The sequence below is a fragment of the Battus philenor genome, unplaced genomic scaffold, assembly GCF_028537555.1.
Source record: "Battus philenor isolate CCGP_79_NKW_IND1 unplaced genomic scaffold, ilBatPhil1.0.hap1 SCAF_15, whole genome shotgun sequence".
In the NCBI taxonomy this organism is placed as follows: domain Eukaryota; kingdom Metazoa; phylum Arthropoda; class Insecta; order Lepidoptera; family Papilionidae; genus Battus; species Battus philenor.
This window is the reverse complement of record NW_027181677.1, coordinates 1809627-1829928: the sequence shown is the minus strand read 5'-3', so window position 1 is coordinate 1829928 and position 20302 is coordinate 1809627. Positions and strand designations below refer to the sequence as shown.

The window sequence follows — 20302 nt, the reverse complement described above, 5'->3', positions numbered from 1 at the left end:
ATAACTCCTAACTTTAAACCGCAAAAAATGAAATAACTTTTACCTTAGTTTCAAATAAAATTGTACAAAATTTAATATATATGCCTTAAACATCTCTTTACGTAGTAATAAAATATGCCATAAATAATATAATAATAAATATTTATAATCAGATTTTATATTTTCTCTTTATAATTGATTTACAAGAAGTGTTGAAGCATTTCACTCTTGAAAGCATAGAGTCGTGTATCTATTTATTTTGTTATATGATTGACGTATATTTTAGTAAAAAGTAAAATTGTTGTAAATGATAGTGTGTTAAATCATTTATTTGTCTAAAATCGCCTATAAAGAACTTAAACTAAAAAAATTAAATCTTTATATATCTATCACTATCGCACATATACCATACAGTTACATAAAAGAAATATATTTAACGCATATTTACACAGTTGTAGTCCAACGGTAGACGTTAGTCCTCATTTGTGATCGTAAGTCGTGGGTTCTATTCCCAGGATACAATTTTATATAATTCACACTTAACCCTTAATAGCCTGATTTACGAAAATGATTTTTTTTTAATATTACTGTGTTTGCTTGCTTCATCTAGAAGGGAAAAATAGATTTTTTTTAATTTTGTTGGAAAGACTTTTATACAACAGTAAAATTCGTACAGCCAACCTATAAAAAACTAATAGTAATGTAAACATTCGGATTAAAAGATTGGTATCAAAATTGAAACTCTAGGCTATTAACGGTTAATTCATTCACAAATAAGTTTCCAGAGGATGGGCAGCAGAGTTCTCTGCGTACCATAATGCCTCACGGCGATCACCAACCCCCTTGCCAACCCTTGCGTTTATCGTATATCCCCCCATAGAAATCTTTCCGAGGGGAGGTCTAAATCGTGCAGGGGGCGTCACATATATTACAATAAAAAAAAGTAACTTGACATCCATTAATAGTAATATAAATTTTATAAAAACAATTACTTATTGTTATAACGTCTCAATGAACCTTGGAAAGAAAAAACATATTGTTTGACTAAATACAGCTGTACAATAACCTATCCAATGATTCAAAGAAATATAAAGATATTGTAATTGATTTAACACGTTCTGTGCCGCGGCAATTTTTGAAGATTTTCCATTTAGACCGCGTGGGGCGTACACTACCCACATTTTAAAAATTAAAAAAGTCTTTAAAGACGCAGAGCTATAATTAACGGAAAAAATGTTTTAAATTTTAAATATTTAATGGAATCAGGCGCTACCTTGCGAAAGTCAATCCTAAGTATGAAAAGGACCAATATTTAGCTACTTCCGCAAATGCAGTGATAGTCGTGCAACAAAATGCACCGCCGGCCAGCCCGCTGATAAATGCGTATGCGGCAAACAATGCGAATCACACAACCGCCACCGCTAAATTACTCAACACGTGTTTCACCCCTCCACGGGGCATCTTCAGGAGTTATGTTACAACGATTTGTGACTCTGTGTTTGACACTAATCGGTAAATATTGGTCCTTTTCTTACTTTTAAATTAAATTTTCATTACGTACGTACATACGGAAAGTTATCTATATTCGACCCTACAATTCATTTGTTTAAGAATCCCTCCAAATCTTATGTTTTTCAATGAGAATTTCAAATGGCCTGAACAGAAAATGCAACGGGGGTGGAACACGGACACGTGGCATGGAATCTGTTAAAAACAAACCTGAGAAACATGTGTCCACGCTTTAGTTTATATAGTATCCATCTGTTTTTCAAATAAGTTAATATAAAGTAATATAATATGTCACATTGTGAGTAACTATATATAATTTTCAAATATCTTCACAATGACCGGTTCCTGGGCTGCCTAGATCCAGCTGTGTCTACCTTGACGAAATCATCCCACGAGAAACTTTCGGCCTCATTGGCCTTTGATTACATGACCTATGTGCCTCCACTCCCCCCCCCCCGCTGCCACTTCAGACAATCAATTCTTGGAACTATATCGATGAACTTAGTTCGTATGCTAATGTCTTCATTTCTAATTTAACCTCACTGACACCCACAGAGCAAAAAGACATCTCCATTGATGATTATCGAAATATTCTGAAATATGTTTTATTATCTATATATATATATTTTCCGTCAAACCTCGAAAGTAATATAAATTTTTAACAATACAAAGTACACCAGTTGATATATATATTTACTACGTTGGTTTTCATACAGGAGTCTTTTTCCGCAAGGGTGGTGAAGAAACAATGCTCTGCTTGGGTTTCATATCAAAACACAGCGAGGACTTGGGGCCTTTGACCAAGATCATCGCCGGCGATAAGGCTGAGCTCATGCAACTGGACAAGGAAGTCAACATTAAGGTTAGGATGAGGGGCGGTAAAGAAATATATAATATAAAATTAAATATTTTATTACCACTGAAATAGCCCGATCAAGTCAAGTTAAAAAAGTGTTACAATTACTTTTTTTATTTATTTAATAACGAAAAAAATATGTTTAATTAAAATAATATACAATTTATTTAAATATAGACATCTCAACTGCAAAATGTAATACCAATTAATGTAAGTTTCATATAAAATAATACAAAATTACAGTACCCGGCTATAAATATTGCACATAGATAGGAAAGAGACAATCGGCTAATTACAGCTTCGTAGAGCATTATCTCTGTCCCACACTACTTATGTCACGTTTTGTCAGTCGTGCGATAGAGATAACACTCTACGAAGCTGAAATTCACGGAACGCTTCATCGGGACAAAGTTCACGGAAAGAAAGGGTCTGTGAGCTATGTTCCGTATTCATCATATGATCTATCTTTCCTCTTCTTTCATTCTACAATTTTCTATCTATCCTTTTCATACCAATTTGTTATCATTCATCACCACTCTTGCATCATCTCGTTCCCCAAATATCATATCACCGGTCCAGGCTGTTATCACATTTTATTGGCTTTAACTTATACATGTTATAACTATTTTATGACCTTATTTAATACGTTATCACAGTTCAGAACAGTGTTTCCCAGCGTAGGGCCCACGCCCCACAGTAGTGCAATTTCATTCTTAAAGGGAGTTATTATAGTTATTTAACGAACTTGACATAAGTTCAACCTGTTCTGTTTAATAAAATAATAAATGTTACATAGGGCATAAGAATTTTAGAGTGGGGCACGGTACAAAAAAGGTTGGTAAACACTGGTTTTGATTTTCATTATTTATATTATTTTTGTTTTTTATTATTTCTCCCTATTTTGTATCTGAATCGAGTTTTATTTTTATTGTATTTATTCTCCAAAGATCGCCGTGATGACCGGTCTTGCACTGCTCGCATCCAGCGACTTTCCGCGACTTTTCGAGACTTACCGCGACTTTCCGAGACTTTCCAAGACTTTTCGAGACTTTCCGCAACATTAACTATATCCTCGATCCTCCTAAGGTCCTCCTAGTGGGCAGCCTACCTATGCCGTTAGTTTTTATTTATTTAGAGACATTTCAAGGGAGTATACACTATACAGATATGATTTAATCATCTTATAGTGTAAACTTGCCTTTAAATTTTGCCTTATCATGCATGAAGCTAGTAACCTTCTATTATATTAAGATTTTTTGTTTACAGGATATAAAATTCTATTACATGGAGTCCGCAAACGATATGTTAGTCAGCCCTGTAAGAGTGGAAATGAAGAATGCTATGCAAAGGTGAAAATTCACTTCTCGTTTCAATGTACTCGAAATTTGCCATATCTTTTTTTTATTAATTCTAATTTGTATCGCTAGTGTTTTTTTTTTTTACAATATTTATTTTTCGCTTAAACTAAACGCAGACAGTTGGGAGAGGGTTGCCGCTATTTGATACGGATCTTTCTTCTCCCAGCTGCGAGGCACGACAGCGTTTTATAATTTTTTACAATTTTTCTTACACAATTTTCTCTTATGGGTAAATACAGCTAAAATATATATATTAACAATACAATTTGAAATACTCAATTACATATTAGTTGCTACATTATTTTATTTCAAGTCGCTGCCCAAGCGCTACAGACCGTTAAATGCCTTGAGATTTAGGACAATGTGCCGGGCCAACTCATCAAAAGATTCTGCTGTAGATTTTTTCTTGAGAAGGTCCGGTAAACTGAACGGAGGTACTTTTAACTTGGTAAATTGCCATATCACATTAGGTTATATATTTTAAAGGTTTTATGTTATTATAGATTACCATTGATAAATTCTGCTATATGAATTTACAGGAATATTCGATGTTTTATTGCTAATTTATTTTGAAATATAAAACTTTTACAAATGAAAAAAATCATGTTGTAATAACATATCGCTATTTAGAACATTTTATAATAATATAATTTTTCATTGCACACTATTATAATTACGTAACAAATTAAAAGAAACCAAAAAAAAATACGCTTAATATAAATGCTCTGGAGAAATCAAGGAGTGTTTCCTTAGTTATTCCAAACAGTATAGTGTCCGTGTACGTGTGTGTTTGCGTGTGTATAGTATACAAGCTGATGATCATTGGGGCCCACAGGTTGTCGAATGGCGACCACTAGCCGGTAGACGCAATGTATATAGGCCACGAGGTAGACTGACCACATAGTTAAGGTCAGGAAATCGCTGGATTTGGGCAGCGCAGGACCTGTCATCACGACGATATTTTGAGGAGGCCTATACCATGAAGTGGACATCCATTGGCTGAAAAAGAAGAAGTTTAAAAGCGGACATATTCAGTATGAATCCTTATTGAAACGCAGCATAAGCCTGTTGCATTGAATTCGCACTCGCGTCACATTTATTAACACCTTCACTGCGGCTTGAGGTCGATTCAGTCTCATGGTAAACTTTGCACTGGTGCGGCGCGTAAAACTCGTGTTTTCTCTCTAGTGCGGCGGCTGTTTACATTCAACCGTATGAGGTATGACAAATATAGCTTTCTTTATGTCTGCGAAGCCTTGACTCAATATTGTAAAAAAATATTGATGAACATGAGGCAAAAAAGGCCTCAACCGCACTACTAGGAAGTTCAGCTTGAGGCTGATTCGACCTCAGCCGCACCAGCTGAAAGTTCTTCGTAATTGGGCCTGCAGTGAACGTGTTAAACAGTACTATATTATCTAATAGATTCAGGCGTTACTTTGCTGAAGTCCATCCTAAGTAAGAAAGGGACTAATCACTTGACTTTCAATCGGTGTTTGGCACTAGTCGGTGTAAAATTACTCCTAAAACAAGTGTAGAGTAGATTAATTGTGGCAGTTGTGTAATTTGCATTGTTTGCCGCGCGCGCTTTTATCAGCGGGCTGGCGGGCGGTGCACTTTTTTTTACTGCTGCATAGCTATACATTAGTCCCTTTCTTACTTAGTACTATAATAATAACCAACAATGACTTAAGTTCATAAGGGAGTTGCATTAGTTAACATGCGTTCTGTATTTTAGCTATATTTCCTCAAGCCTTTATTTGTAAAAAAGTGTTATCGAACGTGTGATTTCTTTAGCAAGTTATTACACTTAAAATACAAATAGAGTAAGTCATTGTTTAAGATTAACAAAAAAAAATCGAATAAAAGCGTTTCCTTACAGAGTGATCACGAAAATTAAAGAAGAAGTTACAGGAGCTGCCAATCCCCCACAGAAGTATAATCACGAGGGCTTCCGACACATGTACAGACTGTGGAGTTACTGGATGTCCAGGGAACCGGATGATTATGAAGCGTTATACGGAGATGGAGAACGTCCAAACCCCTTCCTCGAGTTAGGAAAAAAGGTACTGTTAGTGTTAAGATCGACAGCGTGAAGCGAAATAATCGCAGATATCAAAACGCTTTCGCTTATGCACTGCCGAACCTCACCGCCATTGTTATCCGTCGGTCTGCGCATGCGCAAAATCCCAGGACGCGCGATGATTGGTCGGTAAAAAACTACTGTTTTTTTTATTTAATAAATTCTCTGCAAGTGCTCCAGCTCGTTAGGTGTTTAGTCTCTTCAATAGCCTAGTAAACCTATTATACACGACAAACGAAATTTAGTAAATAAATATACAGGATGTTTGGTTATAAGTATAAAAGCTTAAAAGAATGGAATAATATATCTCATTTGACAGCAAAAAGCGCGGACGCTTAAAAAATTTCAAGAAATTGTGTTGGATGAGAGAGCTGCGTACCTCCTGAACGAATCATGTCAATAATCAAAGGACTCAAAATAACAATAAGACTTTTAGGTAGATAAAAGACCACATGGGAGAAGCCCAATAGGTCGGACACTTCAAATCCGCAGCACTCTCGACAGTAAAATTATCTAAATACAAGTAGCTGACAACCAAAACAGATAGGTGCAGGTTATTCAAAGAGAAAGTGATCCGTCGAAGGTGGTACGACAATCAGCGGTTAAAATTGCGACACGAGGGGGAGGAGGGGTAGGAGGACGGGGGAGGAGGAGGAGGAGGAGGGGGGGGGAGGGGGGGGAGGGGGAGGATTACAATTGATCTAAAAGCCGCTTTTAGTTTATCATCAACCTTATGTCAGCTCATAGACGGCCGCTGCAAGGTATAGGCCTCTCTCAAAGATCGCCACGCTTACCAGTCTTGTGCTGCCCGCATCTAGTGACTTCTCGCAACCTTAACTATGTCGTCGGCCCACCTAGAGGGAGTCCTACCCACGCCACATCTACCGGCTCGAGGTAGTCACTCTTAGATCTATTCCAGGGCTTCTTAAACTTTTGTCATTCACGACCCCATTCATGATTGCGAGTTTCTTGACGACCCCATACAAATATAAAAGAAAAATTAATTAATATTTTTTGATGATTTATTTAATAAGTATCAATATATATACATACACATACACATAAAAATATATATTTTTAGAATTCCTTTTGAAACATTCAAAAATCTAAAATTAAAATATGCACAAAAAATTATAAAATTGTTTTTATATTACTTTAAAACTTTCAACAAATGCGCGTGTCTAGACGCTCCAAGTCCACTATATTCCGCCAACTCCAGTGATGTTATAAAATGGTATATATAAATATTTCTCATTAAAATCTCTCGACCCCAGAATTTTGCTACGCGACCCCATTTGGGGTCGCGACCCATAGTTTAAGAAGCCCTGATCTATTCCAATAAACTCCTCGTTCATTTATTTAAAATCTTTATTTTTTAATAACCTATTTCCCGCTTTGTTTGGGGCAGAGACGTTACAACGGGGTGTTATTTTTTTTCTCATTATTGTTTTAGTCCTCCCCCCTACACCCCTTTGCCGATCTCAACCTCGAGATCAAGGCCGATGTATTTATTTTTGCTGGGAAATTTAATAGGTGACCACAAGGAAGACTTGAAGAGTGAACTTCTTCCTCTCTTTAATTCGTAGATGGTGGGCATTAGCAAGCACTGTCTGTTCACTATTATCAGACTGTTCGAACTGCGGTATCTGCCCAAGGTCAACAGCGAATGGGCCGAGGACATCACCAAGGATATGAAAGAAGATATCATTGTAAGCATTCAAAGCCATATTTCAATTAGAATAATAAATTACGTTTCTGATTTATTTTTTAATTCTGTAATAAATTTACTCAAATGATTTCTATTATTTGTTTGATGCCTCTTAAGGAATAGGTCGAATAAAAAAAACGTTCTTGTTTTTCTTTTTTTCCCTCTCTTTTTCTTTTCATTCACATTTCTTATAAATAATGGCATCGTTTTATGGAGATAAATTATAGTTCAAATAGAAACTGTTTTACAAAAGAACACCCAAAACATATTGGAAAATATCTATAAAAAAAAGATTTAGATAATGTTAGTTTGTGTCATAAATAAATTATAATTTTTTGTATTTCGAACAGCTATATTTTGTTGTATATTGAATATATTAGGTGGATCGGAAAGTAATTTCTCTTTCTTTAGTTAAATACACACGACTACATTTTTAACAAGTTTTTATTTCAACAATATATTTATTCACTTTCGTTATCAAGAACCTTTTGACATCTAGTATGCGTATTTTAAATGTCGGAGCGGTAACAAATCAATCGGTTTTTCTGTAAAATATGTTATGACGTCAGGAACGACATTACACTCAGGTCCCGCTAATATATATGCAACCAATTGTAAAACTATAATCAGATGTTATATGAATACTAGCTGTTCCCGCAAACGTTGTTTTGCAAAAAAAATTAAAGTTTTTAAAAGTTTTAGTTTAAAAATAAGGGTTGATCGTAGAGGGATGCAAATTTAGGGTTGTATGTAGTTTTGTATGCTGTATCATAATAAAATAACAACCAAAAAAATTGTTTAAAATATAAAAAAAATAATTTAGGGGTGGACCACCCTTATCACTTAGGGGTATGAAAAATAGATAGAAGCCGATTCTCAGACCTACTAAATACGCGTATAAAATTTTGTAAAAATCGGTCGAGCCGTTTCAGAGGAGTTCTTTTGTACTATCATCATCATTTTAGACGTAGATCATCCACTATTTTACTTTCCAGTCCCCCCTAATATATCACAGACATTAACGTCCGTGCCTTTATTTTTTTATAATTGCAATTCCGTATTTTATTTGCTTTTTGTTTTAGTCTACTCTTTATTTTTTAAACTCTTTCCTAACTTTAATCCTGTACTATTTTAAACTAAACTGAAGAAAAGTAATTATTTTTTAAAAATTACTGGTGTCATGTTTATTCCTCAAAGCGCCCTAACAATGTCCAATGTTTGTAACATTACGGTATCTCGATTGGATATATAACGAACTATATATATTTATACATATAACTAAATGCAAAATTTATTTATTGTTAAAGTAAGTTTGATTAAATTCTCCATGCCATTGCATATGTTTTTTAATAAAAAGTTATAACTGGAGATTAAAACTGCCAGCTATTTCTATATCGTAAACGTAAAGATTTCAGGCTTTACAGGCTGATCGATTGTTTCTCAATTTTCAATAAAATGTTTAAGTACTATTACTCGGCGATTAATTAATTAATTGCACATCGACCATTGGAAAGAGACAGTCGACTAATTTCGGCTTCGTAGAGCGTTATTTCTGTCGCACGAAATACAAACAGTCTGGTATCTATTAGGAGCTGTTACAACAAGTATCATTTACTTTTTTGATAATTATTTTTATTCTTTGTATATAATACACCAACTTTTCTATAAGCGGTGGCTTTAGGTTGTGGTAAAATAAAATAAAAATTTTCTTTCCAAAGGTCGATGTGTATTATTTACCGCCGGTTACTGTCGTATTTCCTTGACACTTGATTCGTTATGTTTTTTTTTCTTGTTTCATCTTTTACACAAATGCGAACTTCATTTTAGTAGATTTTCTTACCGTGTATTTCAATAACTTTATTAATTGTATATATAAATAAATGTGTTTGTATATATGATTCGATATTTTAGTATATTTACGCCCACTGCACGGCGTGGGCCTATTCGGAATATATTTATGAGCGGATACACCATGCCGCCACGCTTGGCATGCAGTTTGACGAGAGTAGTGTGGTATTATGGTACGCAGAGGGGGCTGCTGTTCATCCTCTAGTAACTCATTTGCGAGGAGTTTCAATCTTATATAATTAATGTACAAAGTGTGAATTATATATAATATAATTACACCCCTACATAATATAATTGTATCGCAAGTCTCAGTCCTTTATCGCTATGTATATATACGCGTGTAATTATTTGTCATATTCTAAGCCATGTCATACACTACATGTCGACTATGCGCTACCAGTTTTGTTTCCATACTATGGTTGGATTTTTTATATTATCATATGAGGTTTTTTGTTTGATGTATAATAAAAATGAGAAGGCGGTCCCAAATGGTCCTGTTGGAAATCTGTGAATTATCCTACACCTGACATAATGATGAGAATAAATTATATAATACTATTTTAAGTTTTTTAATTTCCACGAGATAGCTGTTTAAGTGTAAGTTGTTTGCAGAGCAAATTGGGCGACAACGGAGTCCTGTTGATTCCCAGCAGCCCTTACGCGGCCCCCTTCCACTTCTCCTCCCTGCTGCGGCCTTTTAACTTCGCCTACTTCGGTATAGTCAACGTACTAAAGTTTCCAGCCACTCAGGTAAATAAAAAGTATCTCGTAAATTATATCTCAAAAAAGTTTATATATGGTGGATAAATTAAATAATAGGAGGTGATTTGTCTAAACCAGTGATTCCCAAAGTGGTCTATTTCGACCCCTAGGGGTCTATGACAACCTGCAAGGGGTCTACGTCAGCGAAAAAAAATTTTGGGGGTCCATGAAATGAATGGGGGTCCACGATGGTGGATCTCAACACATACACTGATAGTACCTATTTACTTACATCATACTATCTTATAATATCAAAACACTTACATTATTCATAAAAGTACCTATGAAGTAAAAAAATTGTTTGTTTAATGTTACGTATATTTTACATAACAGATACAAAATTTTATTTTGAGTAGTTTTAATTTTAATTCAATTAATAAATATATAAATTAACATGTGTTTTTACTTTAAGTTTAATAATAAAGTTACTTAAAAAAATAAAGTTACTTTTAGTTTTTAACACTAAACTTCACTACAGTTAGAAAATTACGGGAAATCGATATCAGGTAAGTAGGGGTCTACCCAACACGGAAAAACATGGCAAGGTTCTACAAAATCTACGACACAAAAAAGTTTGGGGAACTCTGGTCTAAACTTTTATTTCTATAACTATGTTTGGAATTTATGTGTACAGAAAGATCGATTACAGGTGTAAAAACTGTTGAATGTGGGGCTCATTTGTCAGCAAAAACCTTTAAAGTTTCTACAATTTTCAATTACCTCGTATAAAATCATCACTCTAAAATATGTCACATTAATTTATTATTTATATTGAAATGTGACAGAGTAGAGTAGTAATAACTTCTAGCAGTACATACGAGTACTTTGCAGAAAAAGCCAGTATAAAAACAGTTAGTTTTAGTACATACTAACCTGAATTTTACCAACTCTCTTTCCTACCATTAAAACCGGTGATTTTTTGGAAGATTACACAATATATTAATTAACAGTAAATGCGCTAAAAATTCATCCCTTTAAAGCCTTTCCACATGTAACCAATAACCCTGTATAAATAAAAATGTTTTACCAAGTGTGTTTCTAAGTTCGAAGCAAATTTTTCACGACGATGGTTCTTATTTAAAAATTAAAATAAAGTGATAGCAAGTTTTTCTTTAAAAAAAATGGATTTAATTAAAATACTCGTTGATACAATCAAGACAAAAAAGGCGTACAAAATTTGATCAAACAAAAATATCGTGTACCATAAAACATTACAATTAATGTTTTGCCATGTACAGAATATAAACTCAATCTTGTAATGTTTGTTGATCACTGAGAAATTAAGTTAATATTTAAAATTATAATTTTAAATATATTTTATTAGTAATTTATTCTGTGGTTTGTGTACACGGAATAAATTAAATATAATATTAGTCAGTAACAGCTTCACTACCAGTGTCTTGAACTTAGGATTGACTCCTACAGAAGCCAACTTTATTTTTTGTTATTTATTTGTTTAAAAAGATTTCAAATGTTATTAATTATTGCACATTTTAGGTAATTAAAATAATAAAATATAATTTACAGACACATTAGCATGTTACTTAGCACGACACTGGCGCCATATTAGTTCATAAAATTTAGTCCGTATGCATCTCGCACCGGCGCGAGACCGGCCCCTCGCCTTACACCCTGCCTTTCGCGCCGGCGCAACACCGACAGCTAAAATTATGTTATAAAAAAATAGTATAAAAATCTTGCAGTGTATGAAATAAAACACATCATTTAATGTGTTTACTTTTAAATGCGTTTCATTTATTTTTTTATATTAGATTACAACAGGCCAGTAACCTTTTGACAGTAAGAAGTCTGTCAAGGTTGCCAGGTTTTAAAAAAAAAATAATTCAAATGTACATTAAATCTGGAGCCACATTTAAAATACATTTGACGAATTAAATGTTAGATACACATAAAAACTTATAAATTAATTTTTAATATATCTATTGCTAATCACTACCTATTGTATTTTCTTAATAAATAAATAAAAAATGTAAATGTTTATTAAGTCTCAATATTAGTCGTAATAAATAGCTTCAATGTCTCTGTTTTTTAAAACAAATAATTTTAATGTCTACACCTCCACCCCAAAGCATCCAATCCAATCTTTAGGAGATAATGCTGTGCGAATAACTAAAATACTATCCTAGCAGTATTAATACCAGGGTAGCGTTTTATCTTCCTAACGGCATTAAATATTTAATAGAATCAGGCGTTATTTTGCGAAAGTCCATCCTAAGTAAGAAAAAGGATCAATATTTAGCCACTTCCGCACATGCAGTGGTAGTCGTGCAATAAAGTGCACCGCCCGCCAGCCCGCTGATAAATGCGCATACGGCAAACAGTGCGAATTACACACACAACTGCCACCGTTAAATCATTCAACACGTGTTTCACCCCTCCACGGGGCATCTTCAGGAGTTATGTTACACCGATTAGTACCAAACACAGAGTCTAAACTTCTATTCTAATCCTTTTCTTTCTTAACGGCATTAAACCTGACAGCAAAACACACCCACACAACAAGTGACACCCAGGATCACCGTAAAACCTACATAGTTTAAAACATCACCATCTATAATTATATTATTAAGAAAATTTAATTTACTATGCGCTAAAGAAAATTTAATCCGTTTACACCAATACCTCGCATTGCGTCGTTTCGTTTTGTTTTTTTTTTTCGAAGTTTCGTCGCTGCCTACGAGTACATACTCATTTTCACTTTGCGTCGTTAGATTTTCAAGGTTGCGTTGTTTTGGATTTGAGTCTTTAATTTTTTTTTCTAAAAGATGGCAACACTGTTGTTTCTAATAGCGCCATGCCATCAAAACTCGGGGATTCCCTTTCTAACTAAAAATCAACGTAATTTTAATACAGTTTTATTTTCACTTTGTTTTGCTAATTTTAGAGTTCAGTTTCAATTACGTAGTGTGTTGTAATGTAGTGTGTTGTGCTTTTTTTTAAAAAAGAGAATAATAAATTTATGTAAATTTTTACGTTTTGTTTCTGGTTACAAAAAAGTTAAATATTATTCCAATTTATTTATTGGCAGAGTTATGTTATTTTTGCTTTTTATATGTTTACTTTGTACCATTTTATTTTTATAAATTAGTATTTTCGTGACCCCGGAACCTATCTTCGATCTTTACATTGTTTGCTATAGAAAATCTTAATTCACTTTGCAGCGTTTCAATTTGCGTTGTGTTTTTTGGAACGTAACTACGAAGCAAAGTGAGGTATTGGTGTAGTTTTTTTTTAGATTTAGGTTATAAAATAATTTCATTTACGTTTAAGCTTGTGTCATGAGTCTATACTCATGACATCTATAAATGACAATTTTAATTTTAATAATTATCCAATCTATCCCCAGGTCCCATTAGGCACCAATAGCGTGGGAATGCCCATTGGCATTCAAGTAATGTCGACTCCATATAACGACGCGCTATGCCTGACTGTCGCCAAGTACCTCGAGAAGGAGTTTGGAGGTTCAATCATGGCTTGCAAAGTCAAGTAAAGTTTTTTTTTTATATTCGGTGTTGTTTAATAAATTAAGATAAAATACATTATTTCTTTTATTCTCCCTCTCTTCATATTTGTTAGTTATTTAAAAATATATGTAGAATATAAAATAATTAATAAATAAATAATAAAATTTCAAAGATATATATAGAAAGATATTTATAATTGCATATAAAAAGTGCGCCTCGAAAACTGATACATTAATAATGTATTGGCTGGTTTGAATATCTTATTATTCCAAACACCTAACTTTGATAGTGTTTGATGCGTCGCGTGGCATAAAGGGGATTTCCATCACAAATAGAATCCCAAAAGAATGTTAAATAAACACATTGTCCGTACGCGGGGAATAAACTAAAAAAACGGGATGCTCGGGTGATCTATGGCGCGAAAAGTACAATGTTATAATGTTACGCAAGTATGGCGTTTATTAGAACGCACCTAAAGTTATTATGTACGAACGCATTTGTTTTTTGTCCCTTTTACACTCTGTACACCTCGCTCTCTCTGACGCATCGTGATACCGAGCAGGCGTGACGCTTCAACCGCTGTATAACAAAGGAAATAATTGTAACTCAGATTGAGATTTCTTATTCTGTGATATTATATTATACTTTTAACTATCCGGCAAGTGTTTTCTTTACATCGGATTACCTATTGCGGGACGAGAGGACTGTACTAACAACCGCCCTCACAAGTTATGTTTTTTTTTCATCCATCACCTTTTTCTCTTTACATCATCATCATTTCATCTGAAGAACTTCCACAACTGGCAACCGCCTTCATAGATTTCCAAGAGGAACCTTTGAATGCGACCTGCAATGTCTTCCGGTGACTTTAAAAACATCATGTGTCTGTCTTATGGGCGAACGTTCTTCGATGAACTTGCAAGTCCGTGATCTTCACTCCATAAACTTATGGTCAAAAGGACTATCTATCTTCACTCTGGGACATTTTAAAGAGCTATGCTATCAAAAACCAAGTATAAGTTAGCTTCAAGTTCAGCAACTATATCTTATCTCTCTAAAAATATCCCAATAATTATTACTCGCTCAGGAGTTTCTGAAGCGTAGATATATGGGTGATTCTTTTATCTGCTCCTGAACATAGGCCCTCTCCAGAGATTTCCAACATGAAGATAAAGGAAAGGATAATAAATACTGTCGTCTGTCCACTTAATCAACTAACTCTGCCGTAACAAGTTTCATCGAAGCAAGAAAGTCGTTCTTATGCATAAAGCTGAAAAACGTGTAATAAAATCCGAGAGGAAAATCTGTGGAAAGGCGTTGCTTTACCTTGAACTTCTTGAGAATATATATTGCACTGAGTCTATGATACCCGCGACATTTTTTCCATCATCACTAGCGATGCGATTGATCGAGCAGAAGACAGAAAGAGGTTAGTCCAAACTCCTTGGGAGTCGGGAGTTGGAAGACCGCTAAAGCTTCAGGTAGTTGAGACGGCCGTTTATTATGTAGAATAAAAAGGCGTATGGCCAAGGGTTGTATGGCCTTGGGTTTTTAATTATAAAGGAATAGGCGTGTGGCGACTCTCTCGTCCCCTTAACATTCAATGTTCCCGAGCGCAAGACTAAACGTTCCTGACGTCACTCCTTCAAGCTCACTACTTCTAGACACACAATCCGCGTTGGAATGGTCCTGACCATGGTCAACCTGGTAGCCCACTGTCCCGCATTTAGACACGAAGATCTGCGAGGATACTATAGCGTCGCTAATAAATGACGAAGAGAAGAAACCAACATTCCTTCGATTTTGCAGGGAAATCGGGGCAAAAGTAATAAATAGAAACAAAAGTTGAAATGTACAAATAAATGTAAATAGTAAAAAATAAATAATAAGAGATAAAGAAACGTAAAATTGAGGAATGAGGTGAGGAATGAAAGGATTGGATAAAAAGGTAGAAGAAATGTAAAAAGAATGGAAAAGTACGAAAGAACATAACATGAACGAAGAGCGCGGAAATAAAAGTATTATATGAAAAACTCATTAAAATAAAAAAAAGTCCCTATGCCAAAAATAAGGCAGGGGTACGAAAGACCCCCCCCCCCCCCAATAGCGGAGCCGTTAATAACAATCCGCGTTGGAAATATCTCTCTGTTCGATTTTATTGTGGATCTATGTAAAAGTCAACACAAATCGTAGTTTCATTATATTAAAACAAAAGACGATATTCCATCTGCGTAAATATGCCTTTCCATACCATTATAATTATTGAAAATCGTGTTTTTTCCGTAATTAAAACATTACTAATTATTTTCTCGTTTCACTTGAGAAAAATGTAATAATATTCAATTTTTGCACTAAAATTCTTTTAAATTAACACGCTGTGGGTACAAAATAATATTATTTACGACTAAAACATTATGCACATAAGTTTGAGGTTATGTTCGGTTTTGTAATATTCATGACAAACAAACAAAAGAAAAAAACAACTGTCCTAACGCTAATCTATGAAAATATTATCGTATTTTATTTTAAAATATACTTAATATTATTTGATTTGAATTTGTATAAAGTATTTACTTATGTTTTTTTACAATATATTGGAATGTAAAGAAAAACTAAAGAATTTCGGACATTTAAATAAGGTTTATGATTTTAACGGCTAATGTTCTTATGTTTAAACACGACTTTCACATTTTAGAAACGATTTTAAATATTTACCAGTTTTAGTTATAATATTTTCAATGCAAAAAATTACTGTCAGTTTACTAAATTTGCATTGAATGAAGATCAAAATTGCTGACCCAAAAGGTCGTCAACCCCTGTTATATATCTCAATTCCACTTGAATTTATTCGATGTGAAGTCACTATCTTGACGCATTGCCCGATCGAAAGTAGTCAATGTTGGTCAATAACAAATATTATAACCGGCTTTAAGTGTCCAACATTTGACAGATTTATTTTGTTAGTTTTGTATGGATATTCCTCACAAACAATGTATAAGTTCATTGTGCCTCCTTAGAGCACAGAATATCCATGTCATCATTATTTCAGCCGTCTTTGTTTACAAATAAGTTTTTCAGATTTTTCATCTTTATTCTTCACCCACTGTCATACACAATTTCTTTTATTCTTACCTTATTTCCATCACAATATCTTTCATTGTGTTCTTTCATTCCTTCTTGCTTTCATCGCCTTCCTTCCATCATTTTATTACTCTTAGGTGGCTAGGCACATTTTTTTTAATTCTTTATTTTATTATTGACATATTCTATTTTTTTATTACAGTTTTCTTTGGGTTGTGCTTTCTTAATACATTACTACACTTTTCTTATTCTATTATTCCTATTATTAATTGACTAGTTATTTTATGTGCAGTTTATTAGGTACCTTCTTATCTTTTGGATACCTACCTTTGATCCCTACATGTGGTACAGGGTTTTACTAGGGTAAATGATTTTTCCAGTTTTGATTTTTTTTTGCTTCCTTTGCGCTTCATATTTTCTTTTGTTCAGTATGTTTATTTCTTCACAATATCTATCACTATTTACATTCTTTGCATTTCATTCAGATTACCTGTTTTTTTTTTTTTAACGACCTTCGTTACTGGAGGCCTCTGGTACCCCATATCGTATTTGCGACAGGAGCTTTATTTAACAATAATTTATTCATTGTTACTTTTTTATTTTAGTTGTCTTCTCTCATTCTTCACAATTTCTATTGCTACAACCTCTTTCACTGTTTCTCTAAGTTCTCTTTCTTTCATTCACAATCTTTAAGTACGTCGCCTACCTTCCTTCGCCACATTCTTTGATTTCAAATTCCTTATTCCTGTTTCTATTTTTAATTTTTATTTTCTCTTTATATACCTGTGGTTATTTTTTTAATCTAATCTTTATTTGTGTTTGTAACCTCCTCGTTTACTAAAAAAATCTAGTAATTTGCGACGGCGTTCTTTATCTGCCATTATGGAGGCGATGGTGCCATTTTTTCTCCCGTTTCTCCAACTTTACTTCACACTCACATCTTTCTTATGCGAACAGATTTGCTCTTACATCTCTTTCCTGCATTCCCAAGATATCACAGATTTGTTTTAACAATCAAATTATTTATTATTCTCTATAAGTGCTGTTAACCCAAAGGCTTTTACAGCCTCATCTGAGCTAAGTTCAGGAAATGGAAGGCTCCGCACATTACTTCGCTATTACAAACAATACCGATTTACGACTTTCGTTCATATTTTTTTTATTGGTTAACACTAGTAATATTTACAAATTTTGTCTTTCCACGAAATGGGCAAAGCCCTCACCATGATTCCTATTTCGATTTCCAACTGGACTTAGTCTGTATCCAACAATTTCGACAATATTAACTGGAATATCTGTTCACTTAGTGAGTGGACATTCTGGTCGTTTCGTGATCTCTACTCCAGAACCTAGTGTCCCCAGAGGCCATATGTCCTGCGCGCCATGTGGCCTGCCTGGTGCACCTTTAGTTTGTCAAACAACCGGGTTATCTCGGTTACTTTTGTTTGTCTATGGTTCTCAATCAATCCTGATTCGATCTCGTAGATAAACCTTTTGCCCTCTCCATGGTTCGTAGGTCCGAAGTAATAACATGTTAGACCATGGTAGATCAATGGTAGACCTTCGTTTGAAAGCAATGATGGATATAATACAAATAGATTTTTTGTACATTCTCAAAACACAGCCCGACAAAGTTTGATAACGTAATCAATCAATTACGTGTTTCAGCGAAAGGCAGAGCTGTCGTGCACCCACAGGAACCCGATGGACGTGGCATAATACCTAAGGCAGTTTTCTGTATTTCAGTAATTTTTGAGCCTTGATCTAAACAAACTTATTATTTTAAAACTACCGCACACGCGATAATAAGACGTCATATGGACGTGGCGTATTTAAAACTGCCCTGAGACGCCTTTCTAAATAGACTTCGCAGCGAAACTTCAAAAATAGAGCTTTCCATTCCTTTATGAGTGTCTTTAATCCTTCTTATAAGTCCCATCACAAACGACAACGTCTCAGATAGGTAAGTCATCACCGTTAACACACTGGTCAAAGACTTACGTCTTTAGACATGAATATTTAATGGAATCAGGCGTACCTTGCGGAAGTCCATCCTAAGTAAGAAAAAGACCAATATTTAGCCACTTCCGCACATGCAGTGGTAGTCGTGCAACAAAGTACACCGCCCGCCAGCCCGCTGATAAATGCGTATGCGGCAAACAATGCGAATCACACAACCGCCATCGCCAAATTACTCAACACGTGTTTCACCCCTCTACGGGGCATCTTCAGGAGTTATGTTACACCGATTAGTGTGCGGAAGTGGCTAAATATTGGTCCTTTTCTTACTTAAGACATGAAAACAAAAGTACAATACCCGGCAATAAATATTGCACATCGACCTTTGGAAAGAGACAATCGGCTAATTTCGACTTCGGACAGCGTTATCTGTTTCGCGCGACTGACAAAACGTCGCATAGGTAGTGTGGGACAGAGATAATGTCCTACAAAGCCAAAATTAGCCGATTGTCTCTTTCCAAAGGTCCATGTGCAATGTTTATCGCCGGTACCGTACAAGGTACAGACTCGTCCTGAAAATGTATATATTTTACATAATTTAAAATCAGACCTATGTAAAATACATGATATATTTACTACAGACGTATAATATATTCTAATTGACTTTGGCAATCCAAAATGATTAAATTTAAATATCAACAAAATGAACCTTGTTGACCACGAGCTAATTAATATTAATGACGCACAATCTAAACAAATAAATAAAATTTGAGTGTCTGTTTGTAACATAAAATAACCGCTTTTTAATACATGCATATAAATATGTATACTGTACAAAAACCAAAATTACTTTTTTGTCATATTTGTTACGGCTAATCTCTGAAATGGCTGGACCGATTTTGACGGTACTTATACAGGCTTTTATTTTTAAAAAAAATTCTTAACTAATAAAGAACAATCTTTTTTATTTCAGGCGGACGAAGTCGCGGGCACAGTTAGTAACTACATAAATTTACACTGACATTTTCGAGTACAGTGTAATTACTATGTAGATTAAAAATACACTAAATAATATAGCTTACGTTAAAAATCACTTTAGCCAAGACTTCTGTAATAAAAAAAAAATTAGGTTATTTGTCAAACTATATTACGTCACAGTATTTTGAAAAACAAATTAGTAAGATATGCGTAAAAGAGAAGTGAATGATAATTTAATAATAGCAAAAATATGTAGTTATTGATAATATTTGTAAAGAAAATACTAACTCAAGCAGTAGAAAGGAAGAGGCACTGAAAAAAAATTACGTGTGCGTCTGAGCGCGCTTTAGGGATTATAGATGATTATACATTAAAAAACTATTACAACTTTATTAAAAAGTATGAATTACATTAAAAACTGGGTAATTAATAGTAGTAATAATAGTACCAGACATCGTACGTAATAGATATGAATTAAAATTTCTTTCAAACACATATATAGGTAAAATACTGAGCTTATTTTTCAATTTAAAGCTTAATTTTAAATTTAAATAATGTTTATAAACAATGGATAATTCCTGATGATGTCACTTTTTTATATTTCTTTTTAAACCACAAATATAAATTGAAAAAATTAATCAAATGATCTATTTGTTAAAACCAGTTTTGAATATCGTTTACGATAACCTTGAATTT

General features: G+C 34.0%; 1 protein-coding gene across 1 annotated transcript in view; it reads left to right on the top strand.

Moving 5' to 3' along the window:
* The window catches only part of LOC137918613 (fatty-acid amide hydrolase 2-like), a 34112-nt gene extending 20489 nt beyond the window's left edge, over positions 1 to 13623 (top strand). The window contains exons 7-12 of the mRNA XM_068761438.1: positions 2205 to 2350; positions 3611 to 3693; positions 5585 to 5768; positions 7372 to 7494; positions 9954 to 10091; positions 13471 to 13623. Of these exons, the coding sequence (XP_068617539.1) occupies positions 2205 to 2350; positions 3611 to 3693; positions 5585 to 5768; positions 7372 to 7494; positions 9954 to 10091; positions 13471 to 13614 (818 nt within the window). The 3' untranslated portion in view covers positions 13615 to 13623. The remainder of the gene's footprint in view (positions 1 to 2204; positions 2351 to 3610; positions 3694 to 5584; positions 5769 to 7371; positions 7495 to 9953; positions 10092 to 13470) is intronic.
* Positions 13624 to 20302: the final 6679 nt, after the last annotated feature.